The sequence below is a fragment of the Dasypus novemcinctus genome, chromosome 16 (assembly GCF_030445035.2).
Source record: "Dasypus novemcinctus isolate mDasNov1 chromosome 16, mDasNov1.1.hap2, whole genome shotgun sequence".
In the NCBI taxonomy this organism is placed as follows: domain Eukaryota; kingdom Metazoa; phylum Chordata; class Mammalia; order Cingulata; family Dasypodidae; genus Dasypus; species Dasypus novemcinctus.
The window spans coordinates 61,083,097-61,104,289 of NC_080688.1; the positions used below are offsets into that span (position 1 = coordinate 61,083,097).

General features: G+C 40.0%; 1 protein-coding gene across 1 annotated transcript in view; it reads left to right on the forward strand.

Moving 5' to 3' along the window:
- SETBP1 (SET binding protein 1) overlaps nucleotides 1–20,245 on the forward strand; it is a 382,254-nt gene extending 362,009 nt beyond the window's left edge. Inside the window, exon 6 of the mRNA XM_058277610.2 lies at nucleotides 18,499–20,245. Within this exon, the coding sequence (XP_058133593.1) occupies nucleotides 18,499–19,109 (611 nt within the window). The 3' untranslated portion in view covers nucleotides 19,110–20,245. The remainder of the gene's footprint in view (nucleotides 1–18,498) is intronic.
- The last annotated feature ends 948 nt before the right edge of the window (nucleotides 20,246–21,193 follow it).

Sequence of the window (21,193 nt, forward strand, 5' to 3'; positions counted from 1 at the left end):
CTATGGGGTGGGGCCCACAAGAATGCAATAAAATCCCCATGCCAAAAGCAACCAACAGGAATTTAAGAATTATAAAATTGTTTATTTCACTAGCTTTTTGTCCTGTGTAGAATCATGACCTGATACTCCTGACCAAAAAAAAACAGATCCATTCAGCCAAAAGTCTTGTCTTGAGAAAGAACCAAAATAGAGCAAATGAGCAAGTGAATAAAGTTTAGAATATCCGAGAGCAATAAGTGTACAAATTGAAGAAATCTTCAGATTGTAAAATAAATTTCAACAAGCCCAGACTAATAACTTAAAATATACAGTAGAAAACCTGCAAAAAGGATCCATGGAAAATCAAGTTTTATTTTAAAAACAAATCATTCAGGTTGTATGAAAAGTGCTACTATATACGCTCATGTCAAAGCAGCACAAAATGACTCTGAGTTTGCCTAAAGGGCTCTGCTGAGTATGACAGGTTCGTCAAAGCCCCTGCCTCCATCTCTGGGCCACCAAGACACCCGGCAGGGTTGAAAGGCACTGTGATACCTGAAGACCATGTTGTACTAAAGGCCTTCTGAAAATCCTCCAAAAAAAAATTTTTTTTTAATTTTTGCCCAAAAAAGGAAGAGAGAAGCTCTTTTCTGATTTAATTTAGACAGCCTAGCCCACTACCCATCCTGCTCCAGTCTTTCCAAAATCTGGGCCCCTGCCTTCTGTGGCAGTCACATCTCCTTGGAAATTTCAACCAGCACCAAACTACTTCAGAGCTCTTCACTGTCAGCATAATTTCTAAAAAGTTGAAAATGCATGTCAAAGACTCATTCCACTTATCTGGCTAATTCATGATTATTCTTCAAGACTCAGCATAGGTGTCTTCAATTCTAAGAAATCTTTGAGAACCACGCCAAGGCCAAGTTGGCTGTCATCCCCCACCTCGCCTCCATGGCCCCCTCTAAGCCCATCAGTTCATTTACTCTTCTATTTGGTACAATGCCTGTACTCATACCACCTTGGACTGTCCACTCCTCTATGGTCAGACATTACTCAACCTCACGTCCCCAGGACCTCCCAATGAGGTGGGCAAACAATAGGTAATCACTAAATATTGGTCAAAATGCATTCATCAACAGTGTCCTGCACAAAACCACCCAATGCATTAAACACACAGCAGCAGTTTATTCATGATAGTCGAGAGGTAGTGGTTTAATACCATGTTGTGATGTAGTGTTCCACATCAGCAATAGAGACAGCAAATAGGGAATACTCACCCAAGAGAGCAGCCTGGGAGGGACCTCCAGGCCTGCAGCCTCTTCTGTTCAATAATGGTAGCCCAAACCCTGGCTGCTAGGCCACAGAATCCTTGGGGAAAGATTATTTTCCAGTTAAAGAGTAAGCCTATGTGGAAGATATGAGTATGTGTCTATTCAGAGAAGAGGAGGAAGAACATGTTCTCTCAGAACTTTTATGAAATTCACAGGATGACCCACTCAGTGAACCCTGGAGATTGCTTTGGCTTTCACTGTGTATCATTTCACATGTGATAGTCTTGCACTGTGATCACAGTTTTGGTTTCCCTAGGGCATGGACCATTTCCTACTTAGTGTTGTCTCATTCAATGAGTAGTGAGTAATGCCATAAATTCCCAGAACTTGGTTATCTGAGATGCAATTAAAGAAGCAAAAGTCAGGAGTGCTGCTGTTGAGCAACTTGTCATCACCTTTGGGTCTTGAGACCCTTGCACAGTGCTAAGTACATAATAGAGACTCAATAAACATGTCTGGACTTAATTTAACTAGTCTTTATTTTTCTCTCCAGATCTGAGACTTTGGGAAAAGCAGAAGGCTTTATGACAGGTTTGAAAGTGCTATACCTGTGAAAAGTTTAACTCAATTTATCTTTTCTGGATGCTTTGTACAGATGACGCTCCCAATCACCTTATGCCACAGTCAGACCTTCTTAAAAATAGAGTATGATAATAATACATTTTATCTTTTTCCCAGTGGTAATATCATTCACACCTCCGTTAAAGCCCAGTGGGAGGTTTGGCTGTGAGGCATCATACGCAGAGGGAGTCAGGTGCGATAATTGTAATGAGGACTCCACACCCGGGCGAAATGACTAAAAGAAAATCTTCCATACGTGAAGTGATTTCTATTAAGATACTCATTTAATATCAAATATTCAAGCTGCTCTTTATAAATCGGAGCAAATGAAAGGATGCTTCCAGGGGCAGATTTTATGCAGCAAAGAACGAAAGGGCACAAATATTTTATGATCAGTTTTGAGATGAAAGTGCTCTGCCTGCCTTATTCACTGGCTCTCTCCATTTCCAGAAGTCTAATTAGATTGTTGGTTTAATGGTGGTGAGATAATTTAGTGGCAACTGAAAGCAACTGTGTTAATGAGAAGGGGGACAGTGCTTCAGGTTCCCTGTAATTAATGGAGAGTTTTTGAAAAACTTCTTGGTTCCAGTGAAGTTGGCGTACTGAGCCCAGCTGCTAAGAAGGGCAGAAAAGTCTTTCCTGCTCATTGCTGCGGAAATGGCCTCAGGCAGTGTGAAAGGACTGTGTAATATCTGTCATTAAGAATGATCTTTAGTGGTCCAGGCAGTCTGTAGTTGGTCTAAAAGAGGCGGGGGGGGGGGGCGATAAAAAGAGGGAGATGGAAGGAAAGGAGGCAGTGAGAGAATAGAGTAAGGATTGTGAGACAGGTGTGACAAAGAGGAAGAGGGGGGAAAGAGGGAGAGAGGCTAGGGAAGAGAGAAAGAGCCACTGGAATAATCCCCAGGACCTTCTCCCAGAGGTGCCCCTGTCTCCTGCTGTTTAAACTGGATTAGAAAAGACTAGAAGGGACCTCTGTCAACACCTTCCTTTTGCAAATGAGGAAATTGAGTTGAGAGGTGACCTAAATTTCAAATATGACATGATTAGGGGTTAGGAAACCTAGACTCTTTCTGCTCACCTCATGAGCATGGAATTTGGGGCTGGAAGAGGTCTTTGAGATTGTGAAATTGAGAGAAACTTGGCACACTGAGGCAGCTAATAGTAGAAAATTGATGAGGAAAACCATGTTTCCTCACTCCTTACCTAGCTCATTGTCTTCTTTGCTCTCCTAAGTCAATATTATATGAAACTGACTTTGAAATAGTGTAGCCTTTGCTTGAATCCTTGAATCCACCACTTCTGAGATGTGTGATGTTTAACCTCTGAGGTCTTGTCTCACATCTTCGTACAGTAGGGACACTAGTGTCCTTGTGCAGAAATGTGAAGTTCTGCAGCTTGCACTGTAGGGTCTCCAAAAATGTTAGTTCCTTCCCCTTTCCTTGAATGCATTCAATTTGCCTTGTATGGCCTATGTTATGATACAAAGAGTAGATGTTACAAAAACACTGTTGAGTAAATGAATGATCAAAAACCACCTACACCTCCACTAACAAGGAGTAAAAGTTCTTTTAGTCACCACCCCACCACCACCACCACACCTAAAGTACCATACCTGAGCTATTAACAAACTTTGGAACTAACTCTGCTGATTTGTTTTATGAAGTTTGCTTCTGAAAAGGACACAAAAGATCAACTACTTCCCACCTTTCAGTTTCTCACCTGATGAAGAATCTTCTTCCCCACTTCTTAGGTGGATTAGAAACATGTGGTTTTTATACTAAACATCCCAATGTATTTTTGTATATTTCTTTGATGCCTCTTGAAACTAAGGAGGAGACCAGATAGTCTCCATAAGGAGATCAGGAAATGTGGGTTTGTGCTACTAATGGACATTTTTAAAAGACAGAGAGATGATACCGGTAGAGGGAATTTCAATTGTTCAGTGCTCCCTGAAGCATCTGTGCATATCCTGTGTGGCCTGGATCCAGGGTTTGTCCCATAAAGATGCCAGAGCTCAGAACAAAAGAGAATGAGCCTAATACTGCCTATAAGTTCAGCAGGGAATCAAAACCAGTGTCCCAGTGGGTTTCCAGGGTATAGTTTATATGGTCAAAAACACTCCTCCAAGGAGTATCTGGCTCTCTACACCTGATGATATTTTGATAGGACTTTCCATATTTTGAAATCCAGTTTTGTTGGTGCCTAAATAGTAATAATCTGAATTTTGTCTTGTGTAAGTCACTAGAGTTAAGTGATTTGGGCTTTACATATGGAAAGTTCATTTTGTTGTGTAATTAATGGGAAGCAGACTTTGGAAAGCTGATGATCCAGGCCCTTATTTATATGAGAGCATATGTCTGTGTTTTGTTTATGACTCACTCTCTTACTCCACACATTGTAACTTGGGTTTGTTTACACTAACTTTTCCTAGAATCCAAGCCACATGGCATATGAGCCAATAATTTATGGTCTCTAAAAGGGAAAGATGAATGAGCTTTTTCCTTTTAAATTGTCAAATCTTAAATTGAGGAAGGAGTATTTGCTGCCTTGAGTCTGTCCAAGCTTATATTTGAAAAAAATGTTAAAGCAATATCATATCAAAAAAATAAAATAAAAACACTAGTAGCATGCTCAGAACTTGAATGTCTATTATATTTGCCAAAAGAGCATAGAACCTTCCCCCATGACTCCCTTCTCCTCAATAAACCATTATAATTTTGATTCAAATGTTTGGCACTGTAAAGACCATTCTCTCTGAGTGTTTTTTTTTTTTCTTTTCTTTTTTTTTTTTTTTTTCTTTTGGAGGGACTGGGGACCTCGTGAGAAGCAGGCCTTCACTTACTGAGCTATACCCACTCCCCTCCCCTCTCTCTGAGTTTTTTATGTTGGATAATTAATATATAATATATGTGCATTCCTTTTCCAGGGAACCCATGGTTTCGATCTGTGGCCTTAACTGTTTAAGATGATTTGCTTAGTGGCTCTTAATAAGATCCAAACTTGTTTTTGTCTATGACTCATCGAAACTCCACTTCTACAGAGTCCTTTGAATATCAGTCTATATTCCACAATATTTCAGTGATTTCAGTCATAGCTTAGAAACTCCAAACAGTTAATGGCTCCTCTGAGTAGAGTAGGGAACAGCTGAAATATGTGAGCATCTAATTTAATTTACAGTGATTTGGATCTCCTTCAATAAATCCTTTCATGTCACACACACAGACTTTATAAAATAGATGGTAAATGTTGGTTTGGGTCAGGTCACAAAGACTGATTTCAAGTCGGGTCAGTCAGCTGAGCACCTTTCTGGTCACTAGTTGGGAGGAGGAGAATGGGGACTCAGAATTCAGTGCCTTGCTCAGGGCTTGGCACACAATGGGGCAAGATTTGTTCCAAGAATGAATACGAATGACTAAGGTCTGGTCCTTTTCCCCTCGGAAGACACACTTTAAGATGAGATATAAACATAGATTAATCCTATGGTCCTAATACAGGATAGACTGTCAAGTGCTATCAGACAGGCACTAGCAATGTACGGGGGGACAGTAAGATTGAAGTTGAAATGAGAGTCCCTGGATGGCTCCTAGAGGAGAATTTAATTGGAGTTTTAAAGAATGGGTAGGATGTGCTATAAAGTATAAATAAAAAGCCTTTAAAACTGAATTTCAGTGCAAGTGTGGAAGCACCAGAACTATGCCTACTTTTTTTGTTTTTCTTTTTTGCTTTGGGTTTTTTGTCTTTCCCCCCCCCCCCTTACTAGGGTAGAAGAACTGCCTCTGGATAAAAGAAAAATGCAAGACTTTTTTCCCCAATTCAACATCAGATGCAATATTCTCTCTGACACTTACAGAAATAATAGAGTTGAGCACATACCTGTAGGCTGTGCAGAGTTATTGTTTCTGTGGCACATCCATCATCTAGTAACTAGCACACTCAAAAATATGTGAAAGTCTAAAGCAGTGGGCATAAATTGTTTATTGTTTCTATGAAGAATACAGGGATATTTTGTTGTGCAAATTGACATTTTTACCCTAAAATGACTTCCATAAAGAGAAAAACAATGGCATGCATTTGAGTCACTTGACTTATGCCCAGAAAGAATTAAAGGGACAATAATTAACTTTGAGAGTATTCAACTTCTTTGGAAATCTGTAAAAATCTGGGCAATCTCTGAGAAAACAAAATTAAGATTCAAAACTTTCACAACAGACTAGAAAACTGGCCTGAAAACAAAAAAATCAATCAAATTAAATCAAATTAAGCTTTGCACGATTAAGTAGAAAACTTGCATTTGAATGAGAGAAAAAAATCAATTGCACATAGCAATGACCAGGTTTGGTGACAGTTTTTATGAAAACATGGTTTGTGGAAGATTATATAAAAGTATTTAAGAGTTATTTGAACCTTCATTTAATATGAGCTCAACAGTATGATGTTGCTACTAAAGAAAATGCAGTTTTTTCAATAGAAATATAGTACTGTGATCACAGAAATTAACCTAATTTTCCTGCACTACTCTTTTCATTCTGGGAAAATGAGTTCAATTCTGGGCTCCACATTTTAAGCTGAACTTTTGCAGATGATGAAGTATCCAGAGGAGGGAGATCAAAATGTACTATGGCCTAAAATTTCATTAATATGAAATTTAGATGAAGAATGAGGATGTTTCACATGGAGAAGATTTGGAGGTACATGAGTGTTTTCACAGAATCACATTTATTCAGAAGGGTCCATCTCAGAAATTAAGGAACACCAAAGTGAGGGGTGAAAAGTTGAGACTAGAACTTCCTTCCCCTAATGAATAAGTCAACATGTTTTCTGGCAGATTGTGAACAACAAGCCTGAGTACTGAAGTAAACAAATGCAGTTATAATTAAAACCAGGAAGAAAGTGAAACATGGATACCTACCATTTAATGTAATGGTAGGTCAACAAGGATTTATTTCATCCAAGTCTAGCGATTGAAAATGTGTAAATTTTCCTAAGATTTTATTTGTTCCATTATCCTTTGTCCTTTACTACATTTCTTTTTTCCCCCAACAATTTTAAAAATTAGAAGGGGAATCTCTCATCTACAATAGTTGGAGTGTTACATAAGGGATGGTATTTATGGTTAGGATAAAGCTACACCATGGTTTAGCAGGAAGGAAAAAGAAATATAAAGAGCACTTTGAGGGGGTGCAACCACCCCCACTGTGGGGCCACCTGGCACGCAGTGGGACTCAACAGGTGTGGTGTCAAACTTTTTGGTGTGAACTACATTTCTCTCCAGTCTTCCATGTTGCCTAGTCAGTGTGCAGGCACTGGAGCTTCATGCCACATCCAAAGCCAAAGCAGATGAAGGGTAGGGCTAAGTGGCCCTAGCATTCCTCACTTGGCCTGGGCACCTCTCCCAATTCACTCCTCAAGAAAGGCAGGAACTTTGACATTAAGTGTCACCCCAGAAAATCTCTCAGATTTAAAGACTTCTGTTGATCCGTGCTAGGCAATCCCTGCTAATGAAAATGCACATTGCACCTTTCAGATTGCTATAATCACCTCTGTTGCTAGCTCTCTGATATCTGAGCTCCTTCTGCCCTCAGTCTCCAGCAACTTGCAATCTTGAACCAATCCATCAGGAACTACTAACCATCCATCCCCTATGACAAAGTAACTCTACTCATTTTTATGAGGAATATGAAGAAGAACACATTCTTTCTGTCTTCAAGGAGCTTTAATCCTTCTTAGGTCATAGGCTCTTAGCAAGTTTCAAAGTCTTCTGGGATTAAATGCTAAATGAGTGAAGAAGCTCCTTAGGGGTTTAGAAAAAGCAGGAAAAGCTTTAAAGCAGCAGTCTCCAAATTTTATAATCATGCATTGATAGCAGTAAAGTAATTTTGAACAGTTATCCTCTATAAATGCCTGTTTAATAATACAGACTCATTTTTTAAGTATAAACTTTAAAAGAATGAAAGAGACCTAAAGTAAACCAGATTTATAAAAGAATTTTATTTATTCTCATTAATGAAATAGAAATATGTTTGCTGCCATTCAAATTTTACACTAATTTTTATATTTTTAACAATGTTTTAGGGAGGGCCAACAAAGTGAGTTTGTAATTGTTTTTGAAAATCTTGTTTTTTTAAATACTTGTAATAAAGCAATTTTAAGGTTTGATTCTGCATTCAGTTTATTACTTGCTATTAGTAGATATTGTAGGTAAAAAGGATGTTTTGCTTAGATACATAGATCCAAAAGGAGAAAGTTCATCATTGATTTGCTTAAATCAGAATACTAATTTATTTTTCAATCCCATCCAAAAATTTAGAAAGGTTTTTGTTGAAATCTAGCTAACATGGTCCTTATTTACAATCAGATGGTCTTGCAAAGCAGAAGGCATTGTGTTTTTTGAGTCCAAATCTCTGAAACTCTTCATTTGGAAGTTTACTCTGTTTACAAGATTTTAAATTTGTGGATTTAGGGGATTTTATAGGTTATAATATATCATTTTAACAACAAAATTGCCAGATAATGGTTTCATTTCCAGTTTCTCAAAATGCTGTCTCCATAGCAGAAGTTTCATAAAAGCAGTTACTTTCTTACCTATTTTGCCATTAAAAGGACATTAAAAAAGTGGTTTGTTTGGTTTTTTAATGTTTTCAAGTAACATTACTGACAGCTCGTTGTCAGCATGGGAAAGGTGAGAAAATGTAGAACTGTTTTTCTTTTGCTCAAGGAAGTTGCCAGATTCATCTTTGAAAATGGCAACTCATACAATTTGCTGCATAACTAGCAAAACTGTGTAGCCTGTAAAATAGCTCCTACTTCTTTCCCCTCTCATTACAAAGTATTATAACCTGCTTTTCTGTTTAAAGGTCATTTTTTTCTACTATTAGCCACATAGGACTACCCTGCTGTAGCATTTGGAGCAGAAGGGGCTGTCCTGTCTGCCCCTCACGTGCAGTATGAGTTCTCTCTCTTCTCACAGGTTCCACATGCCCTGCCGTGGTCAGCTGATGTGCATCCCAAATAGGACCATCACTGTTTACTCCATGTGTTAAGCATTACACAGCTTAATTCAGTTCTCATTTGTAGATAAAATATCAATAACATAATAAAATTATTAATATTTTCTTCCTGCAGCCCAGTAGGTAGCCTTGCTTCCTCCCTAAGAATGTACACCTCACTCGGGGAGGCTGCAGATTTAAAACCAGATCAGGCCTGGGGAGACAGAGAGCAGGTGGCCGGTGTGGGCGTGGTTGCAGAGGCAGGGCAGGGCTGGGCAAGGTCCCAGACCCCTAACAGAGTAAAGCTAAGCCCATGCCCTGGGCACTTAGTGTTTGGCGGCCTGTCCCACTTCAGAGCTCACACACGTGACCGTGCACACAGTGCACACACTTCCACCCACACTGCTACACCCCTTCATCAGCCAAACTGCCTCCTTCACCTGTCCCCAGGGATAAAAATGTGAAAAAGGAGCAAGAGCAGGGTCCCCCGAACCCTTGCAGCTGAGAGAGGATGCTTGTGCACAATAAATCCTCTGAGAGGAAGCTGTTTGAATAGTCGCAGTTACTGTGCTGCAAACAATACACTGCCTTAAGATGATTTTAAGAGCAGAATGAAAGCACCTTTATGTCATGACAGATCTCCCCCATCTGCTAGCCCTTAATTCTAAATTGCTGCTTTAAAATTGAAGAGCAGTACTCCACACTCAGCCCGGTGGCCAGCAGGACCAAAGCACGGAGACCTGCCAGACCTTGCCGAGGCTTCACCAGCACAGGCAACTTGCCATCTTTTTCAAAAGAGCGATTAAGTCCAGGACTGTAAATGGTAAATTCATATTCTAAGGATAGAGGAAGAAATGCATGCCAAGGCAGGTGGCTTCATACTTCTCATTAGAAAGTAAAAGGCCGCATTAGGGAAATAAGGGACCATTAATGAATCAGTTACCCACAAGTACAAGTAAAACACACCCAATTTGCATTGGAGAATGTGAAACAACTGAATTCCCTTGAGCTGGTATTTGCTGACTGTGTCCCAGATCATGTACTGCTGTGCCAGGAACTTGGCAAGTCCAGAGAGAAGACACGGCCTTTGCCTTCGAAGAATCGTACTTCTACCAGCATACAAAGCAACTGGCACTGCAGCTCTTGGTCTTGACAGGGGCAGATAGAGTTCTGACTCTGTCCTACCAGGAAGGCAACTCAACTCCAGTTAGTTTAACAGTCCCCAACATTACCCTAGCTTTTCTTAAGGACATTCAGATAGTAAGAGACTCTTAGGAGTGTAGCGATAAATCCACATCCCTCCAAAGAGTTCTTATAAAACTGGCATGTGTGGTGAGCTGGCCCATGCGCAATGCTGATGTGCACAAGGAGTACCGTGCCACCACACAGGGGTGTCCCCCGCGTAGTAGGGGAGCCCCATGTGCAAGGAGTGCACCCTGTAAGGAGAGCTGCCCAGCGCAAGAAAAGCGCAGCCCGCCCAGGAGTGGCTCCGCACACATGGAGAGTTGACGCAGCAAGATGATGCAACAAAAAGAGACACAGATTCCTGGTGCTGCTGACAACAATCCAGGCAGACACAGAAGAACACACACTGAATGGACACAAAGAGCAGACAATAGGGGGCAGGGAGAAAGAAATCTTTAAAAAAATAATAAAACTGAGATGTGACCTACACACACAAAGTACAGTCTCCAAACCATTAGCACCTCTTTCTTGGGAACCCTCTATATAGCCAAAGCCTTGTTGGCCTTTGTCTTGGCTCATGGTGCCAGCACTGTATCTATAAAGTCTGTGTACAGAAAGTACTGCTAAAGCCAGTCTTAAATTACCATAAAAGACGTGACAAAATCAGCAGAATGCTGATGAGCCAATCCTCTGATAATGGGAATGAGGAGATGGAAAGTTCAGATCTGGACCAAAACCACCTCAACCATTTGCATGACAGTTTTAAAGCAGACAGGGTCTAGATGATTTGCATTGCAGGGTTATGAAGACATGAGTTTTCCTTTTCCCTCAACCACTCATAATTATTCTTTAAAACTAACAAAGAACAGGCAAGATATAGGGCAATTATAGGAAGGAGAACAAATATGGAATCAATCTTCCAATAAGAGACCAGAAATTACTGTCCAGTAATGAAACAATTTGAAGAGAGAAAAATCTGTAAACATTTAGAGGGACAGTGAAATCATAAGCAATATGAAGAATGATTTGTGACTATCAAACCCTGCCAAGTCTACAGCCTTCCTCCCCCCACACTAAGATTTCATAATTATTAGATGAAATAAGTGTTTAGAAGGCCACTCCAGGTTTTGCAGAGAATATTAAGTTGGTAGTGAGTCTAGGAAAGAATCACAACAAACTTTAAATCTGGAAGAGAACTTTGGAAGCAGAACAGTCTAACCAGCCACTGACAACAAATGTGGAAAGAGACCGCGAGAGGTTAAGCAACGGGTCCTAATTCACCTTGTTCCTTTCTCTACCCTGCACTCTGCTATTGTGCACATACAGGGATGATGCACCTGCACTAAAACTTGGGATTCTAAACACAATGGCAGAGCAAAAGTCAGATGTTACATAGATGTGAAAAACCTAAAAGTTCACAATTTAAAAAAGAAAGACATTAGGGGTCAAATTGTATCCCCCAAAAGAGAGGTTGAATTCCTAACCCTACACCCCAGTCTCTCACAGACTTATTTAGACACAGGCTTTTACCTAAGTGGACAGAATAGCACTACGAGTCTCTGTGTGCCCATCAGCCAGCTCCAACATTATCAACTCACGCCCAAATCTTGTTTTATCAATACCTCCACCTACCTCCTCCATTCCTTATTATTTTGAAACAAAGCCAAGATATCATGATTTTATCTATAAATATTTTGGTATATATTTCTAAAAGATAGGTGCTTTAAAAAATAATACAATTATCACACATAAGAAAATTACCAGTAATTACATATCATGAAATATCTAGAGTCCAAATTCCCATTTATTTCATAATCTTTTTTTTTAACAGTTTGTTTAAATTGACAACCAAATGTGGTCCCTATATTGTGATTGACTGGCTTTCAGTCTTTATATTCTCTTCCTCCACCCCACCCCTCTCTTTGCAATTTATTAGTTGAAGATACCAGGTTGTTTATCTGGGGTTTCCCACACTCTGTATTTACTGAGTGAATCCTTGGATGTTTTCTGTCCTCCCTATTTCCTTGTGGTTAGATTTAGAGCTGTGCTGACCAGTATGGTGGCCACCAGCCACATGTAGCTGGTTAAGACTAAATTTAAAAAAATAAAACTCCAGTTTTTCAGTTGCATTAACCACATTTCAAGTGCTCAATAGCCACATGTTGTTAGTGGCTACCCTATGGAAAGCACAGATGTAGAACACTCCCACCATTGCAGAAAGTTCTACTGGACACCACTGCTCTAGATGTTTCATAAAGTTCTATAAAGGAGTTTTTGAAATCTCAACCACACATTCTTTGGCTCATGGTTGGTCTCCCAAACAGTGGTCAGTTTTAACCTCTACAATTGGCCATTAAAGACAAAATAAAAATTCAAGAGACCTGTGTGTTTTAAAATTTACATAAATGATATACCAACAAATATTTTTGCAATTTGCTTTTTTTTACAGAAATTTTTTTTTCGATTTTACTATGTCAGTATATTTATATGAAGTTTATTCATTTTAACACATGTCTAATATTCTACTGTTTAAATATAGTACAGTTTAGTCATTACTTTTTTGATTAGCATTTAGATTGTTTCTAGTTTCTCTAACATATACTGAGCTACAAGGAACATCCTTTGACATCTTTTGTCTCCTGTTACAAATGAGTAAAAGAGGCGGCCTCAACATAGAATTGCTGGAGCATTGAGCATGCCCGTCTTCATCTCTAATGGTTATTGACAGATTGCTCTCCTAAGTGATTAAACCAATTTACCCTTCTGTCAACATTATGCAAGAATTCTCAGTTTCTCACATCATTACCAACATTAGGTAGTTTCAGTCTTTAATTTTTACCAATAAGGGTCCATATATATGCAATGAAAATATAAACACAAGGAAGGGAAGGGAATGGAGTGAGCAACAATAACTTAACTAAATATGCCGTCTATTTTTTTTCTTTAAAGACTGTGGCAAAAAGTGAATATTTGTTCAACGCAAATGATGGGTAGACAAGATTCAGTTTGTTTTAACTGCTTTTCTGCAGATTTACACTACTTAATATTAATTTTTTCATAATCTTTTTAAAAATAATCTCTTTATTTTAAAATACTTTCCAACTTACAGAAAAGTTACAAAAATAATACAAACCTAATATAGAGAACTCCCAAGATACCCCTACCATCCCCCTCTCTTTACTGAGATCCATCAGTTTTAACATTTTGTCACATTTGCAGTATCATCGATCCATCTATCTTTCTGTCTGTATGTTTATTTATCAGTCTGTTTTCTCTACACTTGAGTATAGGTTGTATACATCATGTTCCTTGAACAATTAACACTACCTTGTACATTCCCCAAGAACAAGGATATTTACTTATATATCCACCTTAAATGTAGTTATAAAATTAAATAAATTTAACATTGATCTAAAGCTTACAGTCTATAATTCAATTTTTTTGTCTGTCCTATTAAGGTTCTTTGGAGCCTTCTCCCTCCCCACCTTCCTTCAGATCCCATCTAGGATCATGTATTACATTTAATTATCCCTGACTCTTTAGTTGCTCTTTCTTTTCTTTTCTTTTTTAAACTGTGGCAGCAACTTTTAAAAATTGTTTATACAACATATACTTTCCCATTTCAGCCATTCCCAAGCATACCATTGATTGGATTTAATCCCATTCATGATGTTGCAATACCCTTACCACCTTCCATTATTAAAACTTCTTATCTTCCCTGCATCAACTCCCCATACTCCCTGCCCCCTAACCCCGGCAAACTGTACTCTAATTTCTGCCATCTCCTCTTGCCTCCATGATTTCTGATGAAACATCAGAGGTTGCATATTCTCCAATATTTTCTTTGTAGTTACTATGAAGCTTAAATTTACCGTAGTAAATTGATAACAATCTCATTTGTTTTGATACCAACTTCAACATTATATACAAGCTATATTCCTATACTCTTCTGTCCCCCCACTTTCATGTAGTTCTCATCACAAATCACATATTTATACATTATGAGTTCAAACCCACTGATTTATCATTACAAATTTTATGTATTTGTCTTTTAGATCCTATAGGAAGCGAAAAGTGGAGTTACAAATTAAAAATACAATAGTACTGGCATTTATATTCCCCTATGTCATTGTCCTTACCAGAGATCTTTATTTCTTTATGTGGCTTTGATCTTTTGTCCATCGTCTTTTTCTTTCAACCTACAGGACTCTTTTTAGCATCTCTTAAAGGGCAGTCTACTGGTGAGAAGCTCAGTTTTTATCTGCAATGTCTTAATCTCACCATCATTTTTGAAAAACAGTTTTGCCAGATATGAAAATCTTGGTTGCCAATTTTCTTTTGCTTTCAGCAGTTTAGATATATCTTCCCACTCCCTTATTGCCTTAGTGGTTTCTGATGTGAAATCAGTGCTTAATCTTATTGAGGCTCCCTTGTATATGACACTTCTCTTACAGCTTTCAGAATTCTCTTTGGCATTCAACAGTTTGAATATAATATCCTTTCTCTCTTCTTCTGTGACTCCCACATTGCATGTGTTTGATGTGCTTGATGGTGTTCCACAGCTGCCTCAGACTCTATTTCCTTTCTGTCATACTTTCTTCTTTCTGTTCCTAAGACTGGATGATTTTAATTGTCTTATCTTCAAGTTCACTGATGTTTTCTTCTGCCAGCACCTATCTGCTCTTGAACTTTTCTAGGTAATTTTCCATTTCTGTTACTGTACTCTTCAGTTCTGTTTGTTTCCTTTTCATAATTTCCATCTCTCTGTGTTCATCAGTCGTTTTTCTAATTTGCTTCAGTTCTTTGTACATGTTTCACTTTACTTCTTTGAGCATATTTAGACGTTTTTTTTCCAAAAGAATTATTTTTTATTTATTTCTGTCCTCTTCACCCCCCCCCCCCCAATTGTCTGCTCTCTGTGTCCATTTGCTGTATGTTCTTCTGTGACCGCTTCTATCCTTATCAGCAGCACTGGGAATCTGTGTTTCTTTTTTTTGCGTCGTCTTGTTGTGTCAGCTCTCCATGTGTGCAGCGCCATTCTTGGGTAGGCTGCACTTTCTTTCGTACTGGGTGGCTCTCCTTATGGGATGCACTCCTTGCGCATGGGGCTCCCCTATGCTGGGGACACCCCTGCATGGCACAGCACTCCTTGCATGCATCAGCTCTGCACATGGGCCAGGTCCACACGGATCAAGGAGGCCCGGGGTTTGAACCACAGACCTCCCATGTGGTAGGCAGACACCCTGTCCATTGGGCCAAGCCCGCTTCCCTAGGACCATTTTTTAAAAGTCTAGTCTGGATGTCCCTGCTTGGTTCTCCTCATTGATAGTTTCTAATGCTTTAATCTTCTCCTTTGCTTGGCCATCACTTCCTGTTTCCTTGCATGTTTTGTAATCATTTGTTGATTACATTGTGATATTTTAATGTGTTATTGCTATAATGTAGACTCTGAGATGTCTGTTACTTAAACTTCCTATCCAGCTAGTGTTATGAAGGAGCTTTCCTTGACTGCCAGGAACTGAAAAAGAAGTGGTGACGATGACACATTTCCCAGTCTTTGCAGATTGACCTGTGCAAGTGCTCTTCTTCAGGGCTTATCCATAAAATGAGTTTAAAAATAGCTCCAGGTCAAAGTAGAGGGGTTTCCCTAATGCTTTCTGTGCATGCATCTTTTCTTGGGCATGCAAGTGTGGTCCTAGGTATATTTCCCTATTTACACATATGTAAGCACCCCTTCTTCCTGAAGAAAGTTTTCCTCATGATCCTGGACACTGCATTGTCCATGCTACAGCCAGTGATCCTTTGTCACAGGCAGACACAATTTGACTGCTGTCCCATAGCATTTTGTAAGAGAGGTCTATAGCCATCTCCTACATGCAGGGCAATTCTTGGATGGCAACCCTGTAGCATGTGTTCTGGTTCATTCTCTCAGGCCACCATCAGAAAGATTGGGCCAGATATACATGCTCTTAGTATGTGCACATGGCTTACTCACTCCCACTAGGTCCAGGGACCTGCATTGGGAGCACAGGCCCACTCCACACCAAGCTGGTGAGTGGATGGGAGAGCAGCTGGCCAGATCCTATCACTTTTAAGTAACCTTTTCCTTGATTTGGCACCCACCCTGTTACTGTAATCCTTTAACTGTTTTCTGAAACTTTGAGAAAGGTGTTTCGGTTGGCTCTTACTGGTTGTTCAAACTTCTACTGAGGAACAGCATCCTAAAGCATCCCCTCTTCCATTTTGACCAGGGAGGGGCCCCATAACCATTTTTTTAATTTAATTTTAGTTTTTAATTATCTTTTTTTAAAGTTAATAGATCACAAAAAAGTTACATTCAAAAAATATAAGAGGTTTTCTTATACCCCCCACCCCCCCTCACCCCACTCCTCCCACATCAAAAATCTCTTTCATTGTGTCACATTCATTGCATTTGGTGAATACATTTTGGAGCACTGCTGCACCACATGGATAATCATTTTTAATACAAGGGCTTAAATAATAAAAAAAATATGCAGCATATAATATATTATTGAATATAATACTATCTACTAGGTTCTTTTTTTTCCTTCCTCCTGTTTTTGGCATTTATTCTAAAAAGAAAATTCTTAGTGGGACAATCCATTGTTTATGTTTGCCTAAAATAATCTCCAACTGATGAAGGGTTTCAATCAAGGTTTATTCAGGCAAGCATTGCCAGTTAATTGCCCAAATGATTTACTTTATACCTGCATGCTGTATTATATGTCACAGAGCAATTTCTTCATCTAAGGATGGTATAAACCAAAAAGAAGGTAAATTGCAAATACAACCTATATGTGGAATAATGCTAGAAGTTTCATGTAGTATTTCTGACCAGTGTTCATTTACTCATGAATTGTGGACAAGGTAAATGGTATCTCTGACATGAAGGCCTGTTAACTCCTGGAGTCACTGTATTTGCAACAATGGCTTTAAAAATCCACAAGAGAGCTAGTCTAGAGAATATGACTGTAAGACAGCAATGATCAGTCTTATTCTTCAGTCCTGAAAAAAATTTAACATCCCTTCTATGTATGAGGCACCATGCTAGGCCCTGTGAAGGAAAGAGTTGGTCCCTGTGTCTGAGAATTTAACATCAAGCAGTGTTGTTCTCCTACAACATTAACTACCAAAATTGTATTTTTATAATCAGAAGCTCCCTCTGGCTTTGTTCTATTTTGATATTTATAACTTATTTTGAAGGTAGATCAGGAATTATCCGCTTTTCCACTATTAGGTGAAAAGATAATGGGATGACCCAAAAACCAAGGAGTTAAATAATTTCTTCTATGTTTAGGAGTGGTAACATCTTCAACTAGGACTTCTTTAGGGTTGGACGTTTAGGATAAATTACAGCTGCAGGGAGCTAAGTGACGGTACACTTCATAAATTTACAAATGGCCAGTGGAAAGATAGGGCAGTGGAGAGAGAGAGAGTGTGTGTATATGTGTGTGTGTGTGTATACATGAGGCTGCTCATGAACAACACCAGGAGAATGTTTTAAAGGAGGAAAGGTCTGCTCTGTCTTGAAGCCGTTCACACTTTATAGTGTCTGAACTTCCAAGTGAAGCTGTTCTGAAGGCCATTTGAGGGCAGCAGTGCAGGACTTACTGAGAGGAGAAGGTTGGCTCATAAAATAGAGACACATCTGGTCACCAGGACATGAAAAGAGCTTGTTGCAACAACCCAGTAGCGGGACTGTAAATGATTTAGAAACACCTGGCTGGTACAGCCCTTGAAGTCTACAGAAGATGAACCAGTTAAGAAGGACTTGGTTATAATTGGACAATCAGCAGCAATTTGACATGTCCAGAACATTGGAGGGGGTGCAATGTAGAGAGGTATGCTATCCCAACTGCAGTGTCCCAGGAAACAACTCCCCTCTGGCAGCTAAGGAGGGTTAGGAATAAAATAGTTACATTACATATTCTACATCAGGTCATGGTATATCTTCTGCCAGGTTGACAGTTCATATTCATTCGAAATCTACCGGAAGACATTCAACTGAATCAAATCAAATGTCAAAGGGCTAAATAAAAACTGAAAGCTATAATAGGAAAAGTAATGGAAAAATTAATACTGCGAATCTGCCATTGAATTGCCACTGACAACAGCAGGTCACCTAAACAGTGAGAGCCTCAGTTTTCACATCTTTAAAGTGGGAACATGATTTTTTTTTTCACATTATTGTTGTGAAGATTGAAGTAATGTAAATAGAAATGCTTGGTACACATAGAAGATATTCAACCAATGTTTATCTTTACTATTTTTAATTTTAATAAAGCAAAAGGAAGAATAAATATTGAGTACTGAGTCACATCCCTAGAATAATTCTCCATTTTCTTTATAGCCAAATGTAATGTTATCACTGCAAAGGCTACGTTTAAGGAGGCGGACATTCTGTTCTCAATTTCTTCTCTCTTCCCCTCCTGCAGCCAGCTCCTCCCTGAAGAAGCGATTCAAGCGGCGGGAGATCGAAGCCATCCAGTGCGAGGTGCGGAAAATGTGCAACTACACCAAGATTCTGTCCACCAAGAAGAACCTGGACCACGTGAACAAGATCCTGAAGGCCAAGCGGCTGCAGAGACAATCAAAGACAGGCAACAACTTCGTCAAGAAGAGGAGAGGGCGTCCCCGGAAGCAGCCCACCCAGTTCGATGAGGACTCCACCGACCAAATGCCGGTGCTGGAAAAGTGCATCGACCTTCCCAGCAAGAGGGGCCAGAAGCCCAGCCTGAGCCCGCTCGCGCTGGAGCCGGCCGCCAGCCAAGACGCGGTCATGGCCACCATCGAGGCGGTCATCCACATGGCCCGGGAGGCCCCGCCCCTGCCGCCGCCGCCGCCGCCCCTCCCGCCGCCGCCGCCGCCGCCCCCGCCCCCGCCTCTGCCCAAGGCCCCCCGAGGCGGAAAGAGGAAACACAAACCTCAGCCTCCCGCTCAGCCCCCGCAGCAGCCGCCCCCGCAGCAGCCCCTTTCCCAGGAAGAAGAGGTGAAGGCCAAAAGGCCGAGGAAATCCCGAGGGAGTGAGAGTGATATCCTTCCCTAGTAGGTCTGGGCGTCTGAACCTGGGGCTGGGGGCACTGACACCTTGTGAGTGCAGTGCGCCGGGTGGGGGGGCATCCCCACTGCAGAGACACCGACGCCCTTCTCTCCAGATGCTGGGCAGGCAGAATCGGTCCCGATGACGGGGCTGAGCCATCAGGAGCTCGGGAAAGCAAAGGAGGGGGACACCTTCCAAAGGAGCTTGTCTGTGCTTCACAGCAGTTCCCAACCAAGCGGCACTTCAGTATTGCTAGAGCCTTTTCCGGGAGAGAAGACCCGTCGAGGAGCAGATAGAAATAGCCGGTAGTACTGTCCGATGGCCACCTGAGCTACGGCATCCAAGGTGCGCCCTCGATTCCAAGTTCATTTTGCTGGCCAGGAAAATCTAAAGGGAAACACCTCAATTGGGAGACATTCCAAGGGGAGAAAAGCTGCAGGTTTCTTTGCAGATTTCGGAGGGGCTTGGTTGTAACCCGTTTCCATTTCATTGGTTTTTAAGCTCTGCAAGGCTTCGGGGTGCCGACATCATCTCCAGGTGACCGAATCTTTCCGTTAACAAAACTGTCTCTCAGATGGAATTGTGTAATCAGAAGGTGGAATTCCAGTGGTAGGCACCCTTAGACGTGAGATCATCTTCTTCCCTATGCCTCCTCTATCACACTAGCGTCTTCTAGTCCTGCTTTTCCTTTGCCATCATACTTCATAATCCTTTCATTAACTTACTTGCTGCCTTCTTTTTCTTGATAAACACCTAAATGACGTAAACATGCCCTTCCTTAACTGTGTGGTAAAATTCAACCTTGGCATGCTATTCCAAAGCTTTGAATCCCAGTCATTTTGAACCAGACACACAGTATTAACAGAGCCCTTTAAAATTAAATAAATAAATAAGTGATTCATCACAGCCAAGAATATGTTGACCCAGGTGTTAACCAGGTTATTTTTTTACTTAAAACATATCAGCAGAGAATAGGCAGAATCAAAATGGTTTTACTATCCCACAGCAAATGGAAGAACTGAAAACTCACCAACATCTGCAACCTCAGGCACACCAGAAAGAGTCTAGCAATGCCTTGGTATGTGATTTTTTTTCATACAAACCACTTTCTTAGATTGTTAAAAAAAAAAAAAAAAATGAAACAGACAATAGGAGAAGTCCATTATCTCTTAATCATTATTTCTTAAAAACTAACGGGAGTAAGTGTTCTTATCTATAAACAAAAAAATGAAAATGCGCAAAGGGTATCACCACTCCAGTTGTATCAAGCCACCTTGGACAAAGTATCCAAATTGTGGTTGCCTTAATAAACTAAAACATTTTTGTACATAATGTAATTATAAAGCTATCAGTCTGCATGGATGCAAACTGTGTGTGACAAATCGTCTTTTAAATGGTCAATTTCAACTGTACATTTCTCATCCAAGTTGTATTCTAGCCATTGGTTTAGTGTAGACAGATATTCCATCTCTCTTACCAATTTCCACAGCCCAAGTAAAAAATGTTAAGAAGACTCAGAATGAAATGAAGTTATTCCATTGCCATAGATGTTTTCTAAAAGTCAGATGTGGAAATTTCAAATAAGTATTTTCAATTTCCTCCCTCATTCCTCCCCTTACCTCCCTCAAGACATCAAATACCTGGCATGGTAGATTACAGAAAGAGACACTGAGAGAATTAACTTTTCTAATGGGAATTAGAATATCTGGTTTATCTCCAAATTAAGTTTCTTTACGGGAAGTTGGGACTGGCTGGAAATTGTATTATCACTATGATATTTCCTTAGACCCAAATATTTGTTGGGAAACAGAGAGAGTAAGGATGGGGTATCTATGGGACTAAATTTAAAATTCCAAGTTAACAAGCTCGCTAAGCTCACTGCTCTGACACATCACTAGTAGTTGGTTGAAATTACCCATCTAGTCATCCTGTTCCACTCTGTTACCACAGGCTTCATGTCATTTGCTGCCCACTAGATCAGTAGCTTTTAATCCTAGCAATATGTAAGTTTAAAGGACTACGTTCTCCTGAACTTTAACACTTATATCCTAGATTCTCAGTTTGTAACCTAGATTGACCTTTGGCATTTC